The sequence below is a fragment of the Notolepis coatsorum genome (genome assembly GCF_963971535.1).
Source record: "Notolepis coatsorum genome assembly, chromosome: 10".
Lineage (NCBI taxonomy): Eukaryota > Metazoa > Chordata > Actinopteri > Aulopiformes > Paralepididae > Notolepis > Notolepis coatsorum.
The window spans coordinates 39228642-39249363 of record NC_140174.1 but is presented as its reverse complement, the minus strand read 5'-3'; the positions used below and the strand labels follow the sequence as shown (position 1 = coordinate 39249363).

Sequence of the window (20722 nt, the reverse complement as noted above, 5' to 3'; positions counted from 1 at the left end):
ACGGCCTTAAGCTTAGCTCCATCTCCACGGAAAATGCTGCAACCTAAAGGTGTTGATATACTAATAGATACAGTATCTATAGCCCCTTTCACACATGCAATGGTATTAGAGTGAGTCAGGGGGTGGCATTGGAAGCTATCCATCCAATTAAAAGATGCATAATGAGCTTATTGTGGGTTGTTAATTTTAAAATGATCGAAAAACACATCTCCGCCTAATGTTACCACAGTTAAAGGGGCAGTTCATCCAAAATCGAAAAAAACAAACATAGTTTCCCCCTTACCCGGAGTGCTCCCTATCCATCCGGATAGTTTTGCTGTGATTCTAATGAATGGGGATGTAGTTTGGTAGAAACTAGCTCCTACATGAAACTGCTCACAACAAGGTCTGTAGTCTTGAGTAACCGGGTCATGATTTATGGAAAGAGACATTGCTTTTGAGTTTTTCAAATGTTTTTCTTTTTTTGTGGGTGCTTTGAGCGCCACAAACCGAATGCCATTCAGCTCCATTGTATTGGCGTGATGCCAGACATCTCCACGGTAGATATCTCCAAAACTAGGCGAATCACACAGAAACTATCTGGATGGATAGTAGATGTATAGGGGGGATTTTTGGGGGGTGAACTGCCCCTTTAAGTGAGAAAATAAATAAGTAAGTGTCTTGATTGCTAAAGGTACATTTCCATTTGACGGATGAGTAAGAAAATGCTCAGCAAAGGAGGTCTTTAATTGCTATTGTAACTGGTGCAACTTGTTTGATAATATTGCATAGTGCTAATTAGAGAGGGGGGGTCCTCTTACCCTCCATAAATGATCATTGAGCCTCTGAAAGATTCAATAATGCATAGTCTATCTCTAGTACTGGGTAACTAACAATTGCCTTTAAATGACACCCTCCTCCCACGCACATTCACACACACACACACACACACACACACACACACACACACACACACACACACACACACACACACACACACCTAATGACTTGGTATATCATTTGCACGCTGTTGTATAATAAGGACTGAGGAAATACAGTCTTTAAGTCTCTCTAGCGAGGAGGCTGAGAGGGATGTGCTGCAGGCGTCCGTCATGATACAGTAGAACGTGGCAATCTGAAGGCCTGTTTTTCCAACTTTACCTCGCTGGTGGGTAAAACCTTCAGCCATAATCCATAATCTGCTTACAGTAAAGGTAATAGTGAACAGGGCTGAAGTGCTCGAGTCTGGGTTCAGTCTCAAGTCCACACTCGACCACTTTTCTGTCATCTCGGACGTGTCTCTGTGTTGTACCTATTTTGACTTCATCTCGGTTCTTGGCCACTGTTGGATATTAAAGTTTTCTTTTTCCTATTGAAGAATTTCCAAAAAGGTACACGAAAAGTTTTCCTTATGTCACATAAAGTCATTGCTTGCATGCATCCCATAATTTCCTGCCAATGGAAGATGAGTATCTTCTGAAAATGATTTGATACAACATGCACACTGTTATTTACCTATTTCAGTCTCTGTGTTGAATGGGACTTGATTTGCACTGGACTCAGGCGTGACTTGGTCTTAACCCTTTGGACCCTTTTAGACTCTACACTCAATTGGACCTGGTCTCGGACTTGACTTGGACTTAACATGGGTGATTTTACCAACCTTGATTGCAAACTTGCCGGGGGAATACAAGTGTAAAACAAAGTGTGAGAAATACCTGAGCCTAACTCCTCAGTAGTTTATCACAATAATCCACGTCTCTATCTCTGTGTAATACAATCTAATGATCTCATTCTGTATTCAACTTGGGATTAGCCACTTCTCGATGCTACAGTATCAAGACATCACAATAACTTACTTATTATTACCCATGAACACGGTGCACGTAATAGAACACAGAGCATAACCATACCCTATCCCTTCCCCACCCCCCAAAGACACACACACGTCGCAAAATAAATACACAACAACTAGGTGGAAAGCTACCCTAGTTACAATAATGTTCTGGGGTGAGTACATCTGTTATTTCTCCAGGTAGAGATGAAATCTGGCAGCAGCATCGCTCACTGTTCTCACAAATCCACCACACTGTTCTGTTGTTCTGGGCTCTCTGTGAACAAGCGCAGTAACATCCCTATGTGCGGTAGGAAGAAAGCGGCGGCCGTTGATTTGGCCTCGACGACTGCTGTTTGCTCTTTACCGGCATGTAAAGTCTAAAAGGTTCAAGCGGACCGGCATGGGAACATCCAACAGCGCCTTCCCCCCTCTTCTTCGTTGGTGGTACATACTGTACCAGTCTCTCGTGGTCCGTGACATTTCCCAGAGGGCAGAGACCGCGCCGGCGCGCCCCCATGGCCCCTCTGTCACTCCGTCTGTGTGGGTATGCTGTTTCCCCGGTTCTCATGACCCCGCCCCGAGGCGTTCAGGGAGCTGCGCTTCAGCAGCCTGTTGATGATGTCACCGCACGTCTTCCTGTATTGGTGACGGAGGAGCGAGTACACAAAGGGGTCACAGGCCGCCTTGCTGTAGGCCAAGCACTTGGAGACAATCCCCCAGTGCGGGTTGATAGGCACCGCTGGAAATAACTCTATGATCCTGGGGGCAAGCGGAGAGAGGGAGAGAGGGAGAGAGGGAGAGAGGGAGAGAGGGAGAGAGAGGGAGAGAGAGAGAGAGAGAGAGAGAGAGAGAGAGAGAGAGAGAGAAAGGCAAATACAGTAAATATACTGCACTGTGCGAGACAAGCATGTGTAACCAAGTATTTTATGTGAAAATAGTGAGTGTACATGTGTAACATGCTGTGCTAGTATGGACTTATATTGTCTGTCTACATGACTTGCCACTTAAGATGGAGCTTAAGATGTGGCGTACCATTCCCCAAAGGGCAAACAAATATAATAATATATAATTTTTTTTATCTCTCAAGTGTTATGTATATTGCGTCAGCAATATGACATATTTAAATAATGAAAATAAATGGACAGCTTTATCCTAGTTATGACTCATGACTGAGAGGATACCTTCGTTTTAAACTGAGGACGAGAGGACAACGAAGTCTGTTCAGGACAAGAGGACAATAGCGTCTATTACCGATCCATCCAACAATCTGCCCGTTTGTTTGTTTTCTATTGATATACTTGATCAGGTTTTTCAGAATGTGCAAACGTTAGGCCTCCACCACCGACTCGTACTGAAAGTAGTTGACTAAAGGCGATGCTTCCAGCATTTTGCTAATCCCAAATTGACACGAGATAAATGGAAATCCTGTCCCCGTATAACCTGACGATAAATATTGCGCTAGTACCACTACTGAGGTGGTGTCATAAAAACCTGAAGTATATTTTGATCACTTACTGTGTGCACTCTGCGTGATTACGCCGACTATAATCAAGCTGTGTCAGCACATTAACACTGCCCTAACTCAACCCTGTAGCCATCAGCGATGGTTTGCCCAAGCACACTCCACCACAACAGTGAGAACAAGAGGTTAAGCAAGATGACACTGCTTCACCACGCTGGTGCTTTCACTGTACGTACGACCAGGCACCATGACCCTGACAACAAATGCACGTCCGAGAAGCAGCAGGAGAGCTTTTAGGGAAACAGATTCGGTTAGTATTTGATAAACTGCCATCTATGAGAAAACTAATGTTCAGATGCTGTTCAGTGTTGGTTTTTGGCGCATGAGAGATGGCGTGTCACCAGGGGCACGGATGCACAACCCAGTGTCAGTTGCGATGGACCTTCAGGGTCTCACGTATACTGTCCGCAATTGAAACAATGTTCTTTCCCATGACAACACAATCAGAGTTCTATGGAAACCGTCTTAGGTATACTGAGGGAAATAACCAGGGCCTTTCTAACCATTAATGTTATGCGAGTGTTTCTATCCTCTAATCCCTGAGACAGGCGGCAAGTGAGAGCAGAATTGACCATATTCACACGGCGGACATTTTGCTCTTGTGTCGTGCTCAGAATGGGATTCCTTTCCACCCCATTCCTTCCTATCCTGAACATGACATAAGAGGAAAATGGCCACCATGTGAATGTGTTCAATGGAGTCTTTCCTTTAAGTGATAGTGGGCCTATGCATTTTTTACCACGCACCGGCCCGAAATCATGTCACGGCACTTTGCGAGCGTCTACAGGGCTCTACAGTGCGACCATATTGCTTGCATATGCCCCTAGAAATATGTGTGTGCGAACCGGAAAAATCAATTACTTGCACGGTGTGCGAGTGAAGATTACAGCCTCAGTCGTGCTTTTTGTTTCTCCGCTGATAAATCGTTAAAAAACTACAAGTCCCACATTGCACTCAAGCCAACGGTCCAATCACAGTCGAGTGATGTGACTGGTTTCAAGGGAAATAAAGGAAATGACCAATCGGAAGCTCTCATTCGCTTTTTTACTTCCTGAAAGTCCGCCATCGCGATATGCGAGAGTTTTCCGAGACAGTAACTTATTCTAGTCTTACCAATAGCAATAGATTTTAGAACACCTAGATTTATCGATAGCAATAGTAATATAACGTTAATGCAACAAAACGAATGCCTTGCTTTGTTAATCATAACGTTGATGCAGTAGCGTATGTCGTTGTGTTTGCTGTAACGGACATGACAATAACATAACACTGTGTACACGATAATCGATAATCGATTCTAACATTTTCAAATCGATGCAGTTGAATTTCCCCCTTAGGATCGATGCATTGCGATGCATTGTTACACCCCTACACCAAAGTCACTGGCCCACTGTGTATGTGTGTGTGTGCTAACTTGGCTAGCGTTATCAACAGCAGAGGTGGGTGAAAGCGGTGTGACGTAATTGGCAGAATCGACTGTCAATCAATGGTCTACCTGACACGCAAACTCATAAACAATGTTTCTGTACTGGAGGTGTACAGTATTTCAATAGGCAACCCTGAAAGGATTATTTTTCTAGAAGAGCAACACTAGCCAAAACATAGGCATTGTATGCATAAAAGGGGCAAAAGCTAAAGTTAAGTGACTGTTACTTTTGTAGCAGTAGTTTGATGTGATCGTTTATTTGATAGGGACAGCACATGTTTTTTTTTTTTTATAAATGTTTTTTTCCCCTTTTTCAGAACATACATAGAACAAGACATCACAATACAGTAGACTTAATAACAAAGACACTAACAACACTAGCACTAACAACAATAATGACAATAAGCATAATAAAGACATAATATAAACTATAAAAGTACATTAACAGACATGACAAAAGACAAACAACAAAAACATGGCTCAGATGGCTTCATAATGTTATACATTATACATACATTATACATTATACATTATACATTATCCGGTTATACATATGTTATACAATGTATATATAGCAATAGTGGCGATTAGGGAGTCGGCTCCTGGCCAATGATAGCACCCAGTGAACTGATACAGACTGTGTGTGTGGGGCGTGTACGTTTGTTTTGTATGTGTGTGTTTTATATCTGTGTGTGTGTTTTATGTATGTGCGTTTAGTACAGTATGTATGTGTGTTTTATGTGTGCATGTTTTATATGTGTGAGTGCACGTGTGTGTGTGTGTGTGTGTGTGTGTGTGTGTGTGTGTGTGTGTGTGTGTGTGTGTGTGTGTGTGTGTGTGTGTGTGTGTGTGTGTGTGTGTGTGTGTGTGTGTGTGTGTGTGTGTGTGTGTGTGTGTGTGCGTGCGTGCGAATAGGCATGCACTTTTAAATACATTATGATACCTTCTGGAACGACACAGAGCACCTACATACAAGACATTAGTGATCTCTAGGGAGGCTAAGAGTAATGGGGAAATCCGGCGAGTACAGTGGTGGATATCGCAGGTCCAATATGAGATAGATATGGGTCCCATATTTCATAAAAAGTGTCCAACTTGGAGTGCAGCATACACGTGATGTATTCACAAGGGATACAGTCCATAATGATGTTGTGCCATGACCTCTTTGATGGGACCTCGTCCTTGATCCAGAACAGCAGAATGTTTTTCCTAGCAGCAAATGTCAACAAATTGAACAGTCTCTTATGTTTGAAATTGGCAATATGAATATCTGGGAGGCCTAGTAAGAGGCAGAGGGGATCCAATTCAATGGGGGTCTGGAATATATCAGATAGTTCCTCTACGATGTCGAACCAATAACTCTGGAGCTTAACACAGGACCAAAAGCAGTGGACGTGGTTTCCAGTCTCTATCTTGCATTTAAAGCAGAGTGGGGATGTATTGGGATCGATTTTACTCTTAAGGGCAGGGGTAATATGAATGCGGTGCAAGATTCTAACTTGGATAGACTTGGTGCGGTTGCATACAGAGATCTTTTTTGCGTAGGTCCATGCATCCTGCCAGTCTACATCCGTGATCTCTATGTCCAAGTATTTTTCCCAGGACTGTTTAGTGACAAGGGAAGATAAAGATGAATTAAGGTTTAGAGTACTATAGAAGATAGATATTTGTTTTTTAGGAATCTGCAAGGAGAGGGCTTTCTCCACCTGCGAGGTGGAGCTGTTAATTAACAGTGAGGTGTCCTTGGTGATAAACTGCCTAATTTGTAGGTATCTAAAAAGAAAATCCGTTTTCAATAGACCATATCGCTGCTGCAGCTGTAGAAAGGACATTAGGGTCTGGCCATCAAACAAGATCAGTTATGCCCTGCATATGCCAGGTCTTGAAGCCGCCGCCAATTTGGTCTGGAGGATTGCCTACGATCGGGGTAAGAGGAGAGGTCAGCTTAGCTCGGCCCTCCACCTTACGGACAGTCTTCCAGGCCTTGACGGAGCATAGTGTGATGGGGTTAGAGCATATTTTCCTAACAGACTTAAAGTCTTTGATAAATAGTAGGTTCCACAGGGGGGACTTAGATTACGAGGATTCAATGTCTAGCCAGATTGACAGTGGGTCTGATCTGAACCAACCGACAAGTACCCTAAGGTGTGCTGCTAGTTGGTAATGTCTAATATTAGGTAGGTCTCGCACGACTCCAGGGCGCTGAAGAGGGCGAGGAAGATCATGGCTGACCCATCCCACCCCGGTCACAGCCTCTTCACCCTGCTCCCCTCTGGGAGAAGGCTGAGGATCCCAAAGGCTGTGAAAGCTCGACACAGACTGAGCTTCTTCCCCTCAGCCGCTAGGCTGATCAATGCCTCAGGCCCCCCCCCCCCCCCTCTGCCCCCAAGTGACACTGGCACAATGACACTGACTGCACTGCACTAGTCCGTACTGGATCCCTGCACTCTTCACTTTATATATATGTATTTATTGATTAATCCCCCACTGCACTGTTTCGTTTCTTTTCTTGTCTGTGTTGGTGTTGTTTACTGTGAAAAAAGAAAGGAAATGCATACACTGTATTGCTGCAACAATTACCAATGTGTTTTACACAAATGGCTAAATAAAGGAATCTGAATCTGAATCTGAATCTAGACCCCCATCTTCACTATCCATCTGTAATTTGGCCATTTTCAGACGCGGTTTCTTCCCATTCCAAATGAATGAGCTTAGCCAGCCTTCTAGCACCTTGATAACCTTGTTTGTCATGGGGGACCCTGATGGAAACAAGACGAAAGTCTTTCTCTGGTCTGCATCCCCTTAACAATTGTATGTATTGAGCTGTACTGTACTGTACCCATTCTGCAATCTGTTAATAAAGTTTTCATTCATTCATTCATTCATTCAGTCAGCAGCACTGGGATCATTTGGAGAGGGTATAATAGTCTGGGGAGTACGTTCATTTTGACAAGAGCTATCCTACCCAGCCAGGAGATTGGTAAGGGGGCCCATCTAACTAAGTCTGCCCTTATGGTGTCTAAGAGGAAGTTGGCCTTAAACAATGTATCATAGGTGGGTGTCACAAATACTCCTAAGTAAACAAAGCCGGAAAGCGACCAGCGAAATGGGAAGGGCTCGGGCAGGATCGGAATGGATTTAAGTGTCCCAAGTGGCATTGCTTCGGATTTGGAAAAGTTAATTTTGTACCCGAGAAGGTTCCAAATGTGGAAATCATGCGGGTTAGACATGGAATGGAAGAGTCCGGTTTAGATATAAAGATCAGTACGCCGTCCGCATAAAGAGTGATTTTGTGTTCCCTCTCGCCCACCCTAATACCTGAGATCGCGGCTGACTGCCTTATGGCCTGAGCGAGTGGTTCTATGGCCATGTCAAATAGTAAAGGGCTAAGAGGATCCCCTTGGGGGTTCCCCCGTTGTAGAGGAAAGTTGTTAGACCTAAGCCCGTTAGTCAGGACCGCCGACATCCGTGAGTTGTAAAAACCTTGACCCAGTCAATAAAAGTGTCTCCTAGGCCAAATTCAGCGAGGGTTAGAAACAAATACGGCCATTCTACATGGTCTAATGCCTTCTCCGCGTCGAGAGACAAAACCACCGCGGGGTGGTCTATCTCACGAGTCATTTGGATGATATTAAGGAGCCGTCTCATGTTGTCGGTAGAGTTCCTACCCTTTATAAAACCAGTCTGATATTCGTTAATAATGAAAGGGAGTACTTTTTCTAGGCGCATGGACAGGATCTTGGAGAGCAATTTTTGGTCAGAATTAAGTAGGGCTATAGGCCTATAGGAGGCGCACTTTTCAGGGCATTTACCCTTTTTAAGGAGAAGGCAAATATTAGCCTCCCGTAGGGACTGGGGTAATATTCCAACCTCAGAGGAGTGATTAAGCATTGCCAGCAGGGGATCCAAGAGAATATGACCGAATTCCTTATAGAATTCGCATCCGAAACCGTCCGGGCCCGGAGCCTTACCAGATGGCATACCCTTAAGGCCCACAGAGTTTCTTCCTTCCGTAATTGGGGCGTTAAAAAGCAAGTTCTGATCTTTCGATACCTTGGGACAGCACATGTTAATGAACATCAAGTACAAAATACAAAATGTAAACATGCAGGGTTGTAGGGCGGTCAGGTGGCGTAGCGGAGATTGTGCTCGTCACCAATGCAAGAGGCTGCGGTCTCGACTCCCGGAGAGTCAGCATTGCCTTGGCTCGCGCTGATCGCTATACTAACTCGTTTGGCTCGTTCGGTCGGGGCGCCTGCTCAGCGAAGGTAGGATCTGGTGAGAGGTAGTGTGGCCTCCCACACGTTACACTCTCCCAGTGAGAATCTGCGCGGCCAGGCTGGCTGCCGGCTGGCTGCACATGCGTTGGAGGAAAGCATGTGACAGTCTCCGGCCTCTCGGACCAACAGTAGGGGAAAGTGCGCAACAACCAGGAAGGGGGTTGGGAATTGGCATAACGACTAACAGTGGGATGGGAGAAAAATCGGAAAAAAGAAGGAGGGGGAAAAAGATAATCAAAAAATAAAAATAAAACATGCAGGGTTGTAGCAAGAGCTAATTTACACCAGGAGACAGCTAAACTCTTTCAATAAATAAATAGCCTGCTTAGGGTAAAAGCATTGTGACAATCAATGATAAAACAATAAAAACAAGAAACAAGTTACATAAACTAAATCAGATAAAAAATTATCACAGTTCTGGTTTGCCTTAAGATGCAGTTTAAGATGGGTCTTGAACATGGAGTATGTGGGGCACTCTCTAATCACAACTGGTAGGCTATTCCAGTAGTTACCACCTTTAACAGAGAACACAGTTTTAGCAAAGGTAGTATACCGAAAAGGCACCTTACAGTCCCCTCTACTGATGGCCCTGGTGGTAATGCCAGTGTCTCCTTTTTGTTTAATGTCACTGCCTTTTTTATTGGGCCTAGTTGTTGGCTACAACTTTGCCACAGTAGACATTAATCACTTAATAGTTCAAATGTCTGTGTCCCATTCCCGTTTGTACATGCAGATACACACACACGCACACAGTGGGCCAGTGACTTTGGTGGTATGTGCTATTGCACAGATGTGTGTCCCGTTCCCGTTTGCACATGCACGCACAGTACAAATATACATTTATTTTTGAAAAAAATAAACTCTGTTACTTGAAATATTTTCACTGTGCTCCTAAATATTTTTGTGTGCTCCTAAATTTCTTTGTGTGCTCCTAGATTTTTTCATTTAGGTTGGGAAAAAGGTTAGCGTAGAGCCCTGGTCTACCGGCTCAGGGCTGCATTTGTCGCCGATTCTAAACATCTATTTGCCGCCGTTCAAACGCCATGATATGGGGATATGTCAGGCAAGCGTCTTTTTACAGGCCGCATGTCAAATGACCAAACACTAATTTCTGAAAAAGAAAAAAAAATTGGACCTGTAGGCCTACTACATAAGACTTCAGGCTATGGAACCGGCAGTGATGGGCAGTAGCTAGCTACAAGTAGCGACGCTACATAGCTTAACTACATTTTTCAGTAGCGTGATGGTAGCGTCGCTACTTTTGAATCAAGTAGCGATCTCTGTAGCGCAGCTAGTTTTCGAATCAAGTAGTGACGTAGCGTCAGCAAAACGCTACACGCTACATATCCGGAGAAACAGACACACACAAAAAAAGAGTGTCTTCGGTCCTGAGAGTGTTGTGTTCTTCTGTCCTGCAGCTGGATGCTATTGGAGAAAACCCACTATGATTGGTTGGTTGGTTTAGATATGAGTATGACGACTCACGATTAGGCCAAAACATTACGGGTAGGCCAATCAGAGGCAGGATAGGGCGGGACATGCCACTCCAGCTCGGCAAACCAGGAAGTAAAAAAAATCTAAACACAGACCATGAATGATGAATGAACCAGTCCGCGCGAAATAGCAGAAGGATTCGATGTTTCCAGGGCTGATGGCATTGATGAAGATGATGTCAATAACAACAATGCCTCTCCATGGCCCTATCTGGAAAAATGTATGAGTTTGACTGAAAAAACGCATAAAACATATGTGTTTATTGTGTCAGCCAAAAACGAAGCTTCTCTCAACATCCCACACGCCCAGCACTAACTTGAGAACACATATTATATTCAGGTAAGCTGATGAAAAGCTTTACATAAACATTGTCAACTGTTCCCAAACAGCACACAAGTCAGTGCACTTTTTGTCAACAGATTTAACTAACATGTTTCACTGTAGGCAGAAAATGAACAATATTATGGGGGTGGAGAAAAGAAAAAACAAACTACCATAAATAGTACATACACTAAGAGGGAAAATATCACCTAGAGCAGTGGTTCTCAACCTGTGGGTCAGGACCCCCAGGGGGGGTCCCCACATGATTTTGGGGCCATGGAATGTTTTGTGAGTTACATACAGTATTTAAATACATTTGGTCATTTAGCTGACGCTTTCATTCAAAGCAACTTACAAATTGTGTACAACAAGTCAGCAGGAGTGGTACATATCTAGCAGCCAAGGATAAGTAGTATTGTTTGTCTAGCAGTGTCGAGCTTGAGTGTTATACTCTTGAGTACATACTGTACTGTAGTAGTATAGACATATTAGCATAGTTGGTGGTAGTATAGACATGGTAGCATAATAGTAAAATGCAGTAAGACCACCCGCATTTCATTGTATACTCGTATGCCGTGACAAATAAAACTCTTGACTTGACTTGACAGTAAGACAGTTATTATTAGTTAAAATTCAGATATTGAAGAAGTGTGTTTTTGGTTGATAAAGTGGGCAGGTTTCAGCTAGGAGAGGGTATCAGGCAGCCAGAAGATGCAGAGTTTAGGGATAATCAACAAACTATACTATAAAAACTCATCAAACCAAATGGTCTCTTTCTTTTCTTTTGTAGAGGCTGCACCCAGCTAAACTTACCTTCCTGGATTTTGTACATAATACAAGTTCATGTTAAAAGGATGACACAAAATAAACAATCAAACTGAGCATTTATTTTGCCTGTCTATTTGTTTGGTGGAAACTTGATCATGAAGTAAAAAAAAAAAAAAAAAAAGTAGTAGTGCCGATGTAGCTAGCTATTTTTGCCATGTTCTTGTAGTGTAGCTTGCTACATTTATCTGGGGATATCTTCCATTGTAGTTGAGCTATATTTAATTGAGAGTAACTTGTAGTGTAGCTTGCTACATTTTCCAAGTAGCTTGCCCATCACTGGGAACCGGCGTGTTTTCCAGCTCATATCTCTATGCCGGAATAATGGAATCTGGAATGGCAACCACTAAATGTGAGTACACAAGTTCAAGTTCAACTCAAGTTCAAACCCCTGTTACTCTATTTCATTAGCACTAAAAGTGATTATGCTTTTTTGCATTAGTAACTTCAGAATGTTATCTTTCAAAAGAGACCAGGAAGAGCCCCACCTAGTGTCACCAAAAAGAACTGCAGACAAATGTTATTCATTCTTAAATATTTGCCTATTATTTTCTCAAATGTATTATGTATGGATATAGCATCTTACTAAATTGTAGGGCTGTCCCTGACTAAGCATTTGGATAGTCGACTAAATAGGCCGAAATTAGCTGATAGTCGAATGCAAAAAATAAAATAAAAATAAAAAGTATAATTTTTTTTTTCTTTTTTTTTTTCTGTGGGTGGTGCTTAATGTCTGAAGGAGTCGACTGAAGGCTCCTTGTCCTCTGCGAAAGCATGCAATTGGTCCACTGATGGATACATATAGATATTTGTCTAGTCTAGTGTGTTCATTAGATGGGTGAAATCCTCTTTCAGTGCCTCTGTCCCTGTTTTCTTAGGCACGCTGGTATGCACGCCATTAGCGTTAGCCACGCTTCTAGGCCTCTTTGCTTTTGGAAAGAATATAAAAAAAAATATTATAAATAAGAAAATATATACTGTATATAAAAAAAAATTGCATTCGACTAAGAGGTTGGCAGTCGACTACGGCTCCTTTCGATCAATTAGTCGACTATTCGACTAATCGGGGTCAGCCCTACTAAATTGCATATAAATTGTATTAGTATTTTAGTTCATGTCATCTCTCTGCCTTGCTGTTTCAGATTGCGTCATTCTCCCGATCGTTAGGTCTAAAATAGCATGAATGGGGCTAGCCCCTCTCTATCAATGCAGGGTGTACTGTATGTGGGAAAATACAAGTGCGCATGCTCAGGGTGTTGTCTCATTCACAGTAAACCACATCAATTGAATGGCAAGTGGGGCTCGGAGCCGCTAGCCCCAAGTGTACGTCATTTCGTATTTCAAAGTTGATTGGCTGGCGTCGGATTTCAGTCGGCAACAAAGCCTTTCATTGCTAACGGCAGGCTCGGCAGCTACTGTAAACTACCTAGCTAGGGACGTTACGTGAAAATGAACAAGGTGGATTATTTACTCGAGCACAGGTTTGAACCCCTGAATTTGGAGGAGAAAATTTCAATCAAACATCTGGGTCCACACCAAGCCACTGGATATCGTTATAACTCAAACAGCTTGCAAAGGTAACCGTTAACATCCATCCATGAGAACAACCTAGAAGAGGCTTTTACTGAGACCGTCAGTCTGCTGAAAATCATCATAACAACTCCTATGACGACATCTGAGTCAGAGAGGAACTTTTCCACCTTAACACTTTGAGCGCCAATCACGGCTAAACTCGGGTTTACGATTGTGACGTTGAAAGCCACGTCACGGCTTTTCTCTGGATTCTTTTTATTTATTTTTTATTATTATCGATCTGAAATCATATTGCATCACGCGAGCCTACCGTTAGAGATCCAGGGGCCGCCGGCGATCAGATGTGAAAAAAGCGCCCCCTATCGTCTCCCAGATGGTAAATCACCCTTTTGGAATGGACTCAATGAAAATGGATGGGGGAAAAAAATATTCCAGTCCACATTTTCCAGTCCACTGATGCAGCCGGAGTTACCAGAGTTCATTCTGGAGCCTCTGAGCCACGGCGATCATGGGTTATACAGTACACACGTTGGATCAATATACTTATCGATTTTTTCGAATGGTGATCAGGAATTGGAATATACCATTTTGATACCATCTGATGTCAGGTAAGGAATCTATGTTATCAGTGTTAGGATAATCAGACTCGTTTTCATGGAGATATAAGCGTTTCCACTATATGTGATATGGCTGTTTCACTGTAAAAGCCATGAGGAAATAATAGCAGCGATTATCAGCGCACAGCATGAGCGTGCGTGCGCACACATATACTATCGACCATCTAGCGTTTATTTGAAAACGATTCATAAATAGACCGACAAATGATAACGTTCTGGAATATTCCAGTAAAAGGCGATTATCATGGAATGTGTTGTTTTTTCTTCGGAACCAAGTGGTTTTCAAAATGCTATAAAAAGGAAATGAAGCGATAAAAACACAATCTGCTTTGCCAATGTTGACTGGAAAATGATTCTTTGATAAGCGATGGGCAGATTAGACACATAACATAATTTAAAACATAGATTAGGCGATATTAACGTTACATGGGCCGTGGACCGTGGCATCAACGGGGTAAAAAGGAAAACACGGCCCGGCACTGAAAGTGTTAAAGAGGATAAAAACATGTACTCGCAATACCATGGGACAGCCGCGACTTAAAGCATTGGCCAGCATCGAAAGCCAGTGCTGCCTTTCTCTTCTTTTTTTGTATCCACTTTTTCTCCTCCTGTTTTTCTGTGTTTTTCTCCCATCCCAATTTAGTCGTCATGCCAATTCCCCCCTCCCCTTCCTGGCCGTTGCTCACATGTGCCCCCCACTGGTCGGTCTAGGGAGGGTTGATAGATACTATCACATGTCCCCTCCGATACATGCAGAGTCAGCCAGCCACTTCTTTTCACCTGCCAGCGCGGACTCTCATTGGTGAGGTGTAACGTGTGGGAGGCTCACACTACCCGCACCATCTCCCTTCCTCGCTGTGCAGGCGCACTGACCGACCTGTAGGAGTCGCTGCTTACAACGACCAGATTACCACCCACCGGCTTCCCTCCCGCTGACTCTGCCAATTGAGCCAGTATGACGGCCGGCCAAGCCGGAGGCAACGCTGACAGCCGGATTCGATACCAGTGTCTCTCGTGTTGGTGACGAGCGCTTAGTCCGCTGCGCCACCGAGCCGCCCCAGTGCTGCCTTTCTCTTCAAGTGAGCTCACAGCTTTAGTGAGTAATATTTTATCATCCTGGTCGGTGCTTTGGCAATGATGTTGTGTTGAATCGCTTGATGATGGTAGTGTCATGTTTAAATTAGTGGTGGGACTCGGTTAAAAGATTTTATCGACATTAATTCGAGACTTTATAGTTAATTAATCTAAATTAATCACATTTTAATCGCATATCAATATTTTATGCGAAAAGCAACATTTTTCAATTCAAATGAATTTTGGTATACGAGTGAATCAATGAATATACATTATACATAAGTTTAAGAAGCAAAATCCTGTATTAGCTACTACACAGACCAACAGATCAATGCAATTTTTAACAAAGTGCAGCAATTCTAGGAATAATATATATATATATAGCGCAAAGGACCTTTTGTAAACTCAAGCACTTTCGAGGTAAAAGTTAAACGCAGTACTTTCAAGTACATTCCAGAACAGTTGACCATTGAAAAAAAAAACTCTTGATTGATCTCAATTTCTCTTATTTTATTTTTTTTATGAACAAACCAGACTAAGAAAAAAGGTTATTTGCGATGTATTATACTTGATACTTATAGCATGTGCATGAGTCTGGTCTCCTTTGAAAGGTAACATTCTTACACAATAAAGAAAAATCATCATGCGATAAATTTTTTTTACTTTTAATTCTTTCTGTAGTTAATTAATCGAAATTAATGCAATAAAGTCCCAGCCCTAGTTTAAATACAAAGTTGTTGTCATAGAATCCCTAAAAAGTTGTCTATGTGTGCTTTGGTGTGGCCTTCAGTGGTGTTGAGCTCTATAATAGCAGTTAATTTAATCCATCACAAAGTGCAAAATAAATCATCAGAATGCAATAAATAAGGTGTTTTTTGACAGTAAAAACGACTGCTTTCACCCCCACGCCTACCACCAGGCCAGAAAAAAATCATTGCCCCACCAACATTTTAGCATATAAAAACACCACTGGTCCTTTCCATCCACCCTAAAGGCACTCGCATCAGTGTTTTAGGTTTTTTATTGGAGGCAGAACATTTTTGCATTTGGAAGCATCATGCTAAGCATGCTAGTAAGTAATGGTGTATTTATATAGCACTTTTTTTCCCAAAGCGCTTTACAATTTGTTCCTCACATTCACTCACACATTAACACACCGATGGCGGAGGCAACCATGCAAGGTGCCACCCTGCTCATCGGGAGAAATTAGGGGTTAAGTGTCTTGCTCAACACACGCTGCCCGGGAGGAGCCGGAATCGAACCAGGAACCTCCGGATTACCAGACAACTGCTCTACCTCCCAGTCCATACTGTAGTTGAAGTCAATGGATGAAGCGTTGTAAATGTTCTCGCTAAGGCAATATTCATGCTTGATGCGCCCCATTTACTTACGCATGCTTGACTTTTTTAAATAATTTATTTTTTAAATGTTTATTCTATTTATTTTTGGGCTTTCTGTATTTTTCACCCATCCCAATTTAGTGGTTATGACAATTCCCTTCCTGGTCTTTGCGCGCATTGCCCCACTGTCGGCTGGGGAGGGTGTAGAACAGGGGTCAGCAACCTTTTTGACATGGAGTGCCTGTTTGAAATATAGTTGTAACTAGTGTGCCTCAACAATATTCCATGCATCGTAATATTTCTTTCTCATAATCAGGTCTTTTTAATGATAATTTTTACATTATTACATCATTATTGTTATTATTAACAATATTATTATGATGGTTGTATCAACCCTAAATCTGAGTTGGGGGGGGGGAATGCAATGCAGACAAACAGCTGCATACAGTGTGACCATTTCACTCACATTTGCCCATTCATTTTTGGACACATCACACACCATTGGTGTGTGTACTGTACGTGTGCTGTCATAGCTCCACCTACAGGCCTAATGGAGAACACCAGGATGTGAATGGAGGGTGAATGTGAGGTATATCGTGTAAATAAGTTTTGATTGATCGCAAGACTACACTGTAAAATAAAATATAATAAGTTACCAGAACTTAAAAATATTGAGTTCAGTTACTGTGCATTAAGGTTTTCAGTTTTCAATCCATAATAAGTTAACAGAAAAATAAATACACAACCACATTATTTCAACCTAATAAAACTATGTTTATTGTCATTGTTTTAAGAACACAAGTTGACTTGGTAATACTCACATTTTGAGTAAAAAAATGGCTTTTAACATGTGCAATGTTCAATGAAATAGAAAAATAAATAATACAATTTGTTGATTAATCCCACTGGTCACAATGGTGACCGTAATAATGTTTTTGTTATAAGGCTCTGCAAATGTTACTGAATGATGTAGCAATGTATTTCCAGCTAAATTGAAATAATAAACAAATAAAGGGTCTCAATTAAATATGTGGTAGTAAAAATAACCTGTGGGAGGATTTCAACAAGATAAATGCGACAACAGTGCAAAATATTTCACTATAATATTTCAAAGCAAAAAAAAAAATATATATATATATATATATATATATATATAATTTTCATTTTTTATTTATTTTTGCTGCCCCCTGTGCCTATGCAAATGCCCCCGCGTGCCTATGCAGGCACGCGTGCCTAGGGTTGCCTACCCCTGGCTAGAACATGCCTCCTCCGATACATGTGGAGTCGCCAGCCGTTTCTTTTCACCTGACAGCGAGGAGTTTCACTGGGGGAACGTAACACGTGCAGAGGTTCACGCTAGTTCCCCCAGATCCCCTCTGTTGACAGAGTCTGGCTATGGGGCGACAATAATATGTTCATGAGACATGGTTTCTCCCTTCAGCCTTTAATCGGCGTGGTTTATTATTTACAATTGCACACAGCAGCACATGAGTTATCCTCTCTGTGAGAGGCAGGTGGGAAGAGATAGAGGGGGAGGAGACATCTCCTTAAATACCCTCCACCTGGCGGTAGCATTAGCGGCTCCGCCTATAGCGCCCTCTAGTGGAAACAGTTATGCATAGTTAGACAGTTACTAGCAATCATATAACCTCTAACTTTAACACTCCCACTTAGGGTTGTCTAGTACACTGTACAACTTCTCCAAAAACAATTTTCAAAGAAAATAATACAGTTCAGAATCATCAAAAATAATATGGCAGTCAATACTACATAACAGGCAATATTTACACACCAAACATGACCTCTGCAAATCTTTTCAATTTCGGTTTGGAAGCAGGTTTCGTCATAGCGTCTGCTACCATGTCGTCTGTTGGACAATAAATCAGTGTCATTCTTTCTTCTCTGATGACAGATCTAATGAAATTATATTTTATATCGACATGTTTACATCTCTGTCGGCACACAGGGTTTCTAGCAATCGCAATGGTTCCCTGGTTGTCCTCATAAACAACAGTCTTCTTATATACATAGGTATCCATTCCTTCGAGCAGTTGTTCTAAATAAATACATTCCTGTATTGTCATAGCTAGAGCCATATATTCGGCTTCACAAGTTGATAGTGCCACTGTGGGCTGCTTCTTTGTTTTCCACGAAACCAGTGAGCTGTTTGAGTTCAGACTCACACAATGTCCTGTGGTACTTCTTCTATCTGTGGTGTCAGCTGCCCAGTCTGCATCGCTGTAGGCTTTAAGCCCTAAGCCCTCGCTGCTCTTTCTGAAACACAGCTGTTTATCTGCTGTACCTTTGAGATAACGAAAAACATGTTTTGCTGTAATCCAGTGCTCATCTGTGGGGTCAGCAAAATGCTGTGACAATTTGCTCACTACAAAACATAGGTCAGGGCGAGTACATGTTGTCAAATAAATGAGGCTACCCACAGCTTCTCTGTAAATTTTTACATCTGTCAGTTTCTAAGTAAACAAACACTGCCCCTGTGCACACATCTGTAAAATACTGTACATATCTAAAGCCTCCTATGGACTCGTTGCTTACTGGACCGGCTAGATCTGTGTTAACTAGCGCAAGTGGTACCTTTACTTTTTCTGTGGGATTTCTGTTTCTCGATTGAGTAAACTTCCCCTTTATGCACACTACACATTCTTTGTCAGGTCTACGCTTTTCACCTTCAATGTGCATGCCTTCTGTCACTGCTTGCAGTTTCAGTAAATCCTCATAATTACAATGACCCATAATCTCATGCCATGTCTGAATATCGTGACTAACAGTCACGTTACACATATCATTATTATCATTACACTTGTCGTTGTCATTACACTCTGTTTGCAGATAATACATTCTCTGGTACACCTTTATGTTAAATCGTGTACCGTCAGAAAATGTTTACCTTCATCGAAGAATACTTTGGCACCGTTCGCAGTAGCAGCTATTACAGAGAATAGTCCTTGTGGGAACGAGGGTACGTAGAGAGCGTTCTTTAACGTCACTGTACACCGGCGCCCCTCACTGTCTATGAGGCATACCTGTGCGTCTCCTCTCTCTTGCGCCAACCCATAGGTGCGCTTCCCGTCTGCCAGCTCCATGCTATGTCTCTCCGGGTGGAAAGTGTTGTCAAAGTTCTTGAACCGACTTCTGTCATTGATGACGTGGGACGACGCACCTGTGTCCACGATCAGTCCCTTCCTTTGGGCCTGCTGCAGCTGCGTTGGCCTGGTGACGTACGCTGTCTGCACCCCGAAGATGAAGTCTTCTTGTCCCGCTACTCTCCGGGCGTCGTCTCGATTCGTCTCACGTCAACCGTTGCCGCCATCTTGTCCACTGCCGCCATCTTGTCCACAGCCGCCATTTTGTCCATAGCCGCCGTCTCGTCCATGGCCGTCATCTTGTCCATGCGCGTATCGCGCGCTCTGGTCGCGTTTCTTCATGCACGCTTTGTCTGTGTGCCCCGTGGATTTGCAGAAGCTACACCAGACAGTCTTTGTGCAGTTACCTTTCCGATGGCCTTTTTCTCCGCATCGCCAACACGCCAGCTCCGTCGTGGGCCTGGTCTTCTCCCTCGGCGTCGCCCTTCAGCACCCTCTCTCCCGCCTCCGCGGCGGCTGGGTGGATATCTTCTGAGGCCTCGAAATTTCGTAACTTGGCCTTGAACTTTCCCAGCGCCATGTCCGCTGAACCGTGTGTTACCAGGAGTGTGAACGGTTTGTACAGCTCCGGTAGTCCCCTCATCACCATCGACATCATTAGCCCATCGCTTGGTGCTTCTCCTGCACTCTTCAATGCCGTAATGATCTGCTCAGCTCTGATGACGTATTCGTCACAGTCTCTGTGTGCCCCTTCTTCAGTGCTGTTAGTGTTATGTAGAGGGCCACGACTCGGGGTCTTCCTTGCCCGATATAATGTTCTCTCAACACTCCCAGGCTTTCTCTGCCTTTGTCTTTAGTGTCGCGGAATATCAGCCCCAAGCTTGTGTCATCGAGCAGTGGCGCTAACTCACAGTATGCATCTGCATTACGCTTGTCGTCCAGGGCTTGTGCTTCCGCCGTCAGGTCTCCCGTGGGGGCCGTCAAGATCGTCGTCTTCAGTCCCACACCGTGCATGCAGCATAACATGCGCTCTTCCCAGAGCTCATAGTCCTCTGCCTTTCCATTGAATGAGGGCCATTTGCTCCTTCCCTTGGTCGCCATCCTCCTTTTTGATGGTAGGCGTAGCTTTAGCTCTGTTGGTATAGCCTTTAGCCACGCGGTGCTCCCGACGCTAAACTAGCCTATACTTCAGCTAAACTTGCTACCCTTATTATTTCGCCCCTGCGTGATCTGGGCCCATAACCTGTTGACAGAGTCTGGCTATGGGATGACAATAATATGTGCATGAGACATGGTTTCTCCCTTCAGCCTTTAATCGGCGTGGTTTATTATTTACAATTGCACACAGCAGCACATGAGTTCTCCTCTCCGTG

General features: G+C 43.2%; 1 protein-coding gene across 1 annotated transcript in view; it reads right to left on the bottom strand.

Moving 5' to 3' along the window:
- Window positions 1–2343: 2343 nt before the first annotated feature.
- Window positions 2344–20722, bottom strand: part of LOC311235542 (G-protein coupled receptor 26-like) — a gene marked incomplete at both ends in the record, with an annotated part of 28278 nt that continues 9899 nt past the window's right edge. Inside the window, one exon of the mRNA XM_084323010.1 lies at window positions 2344–2575. Within this exon, the coding sequence (XP_084179136.1) occupies window positions 2344–2575 (232 nt within the window). The remainder of the gene's footprint in view (window positions 2576–20722) is intronic.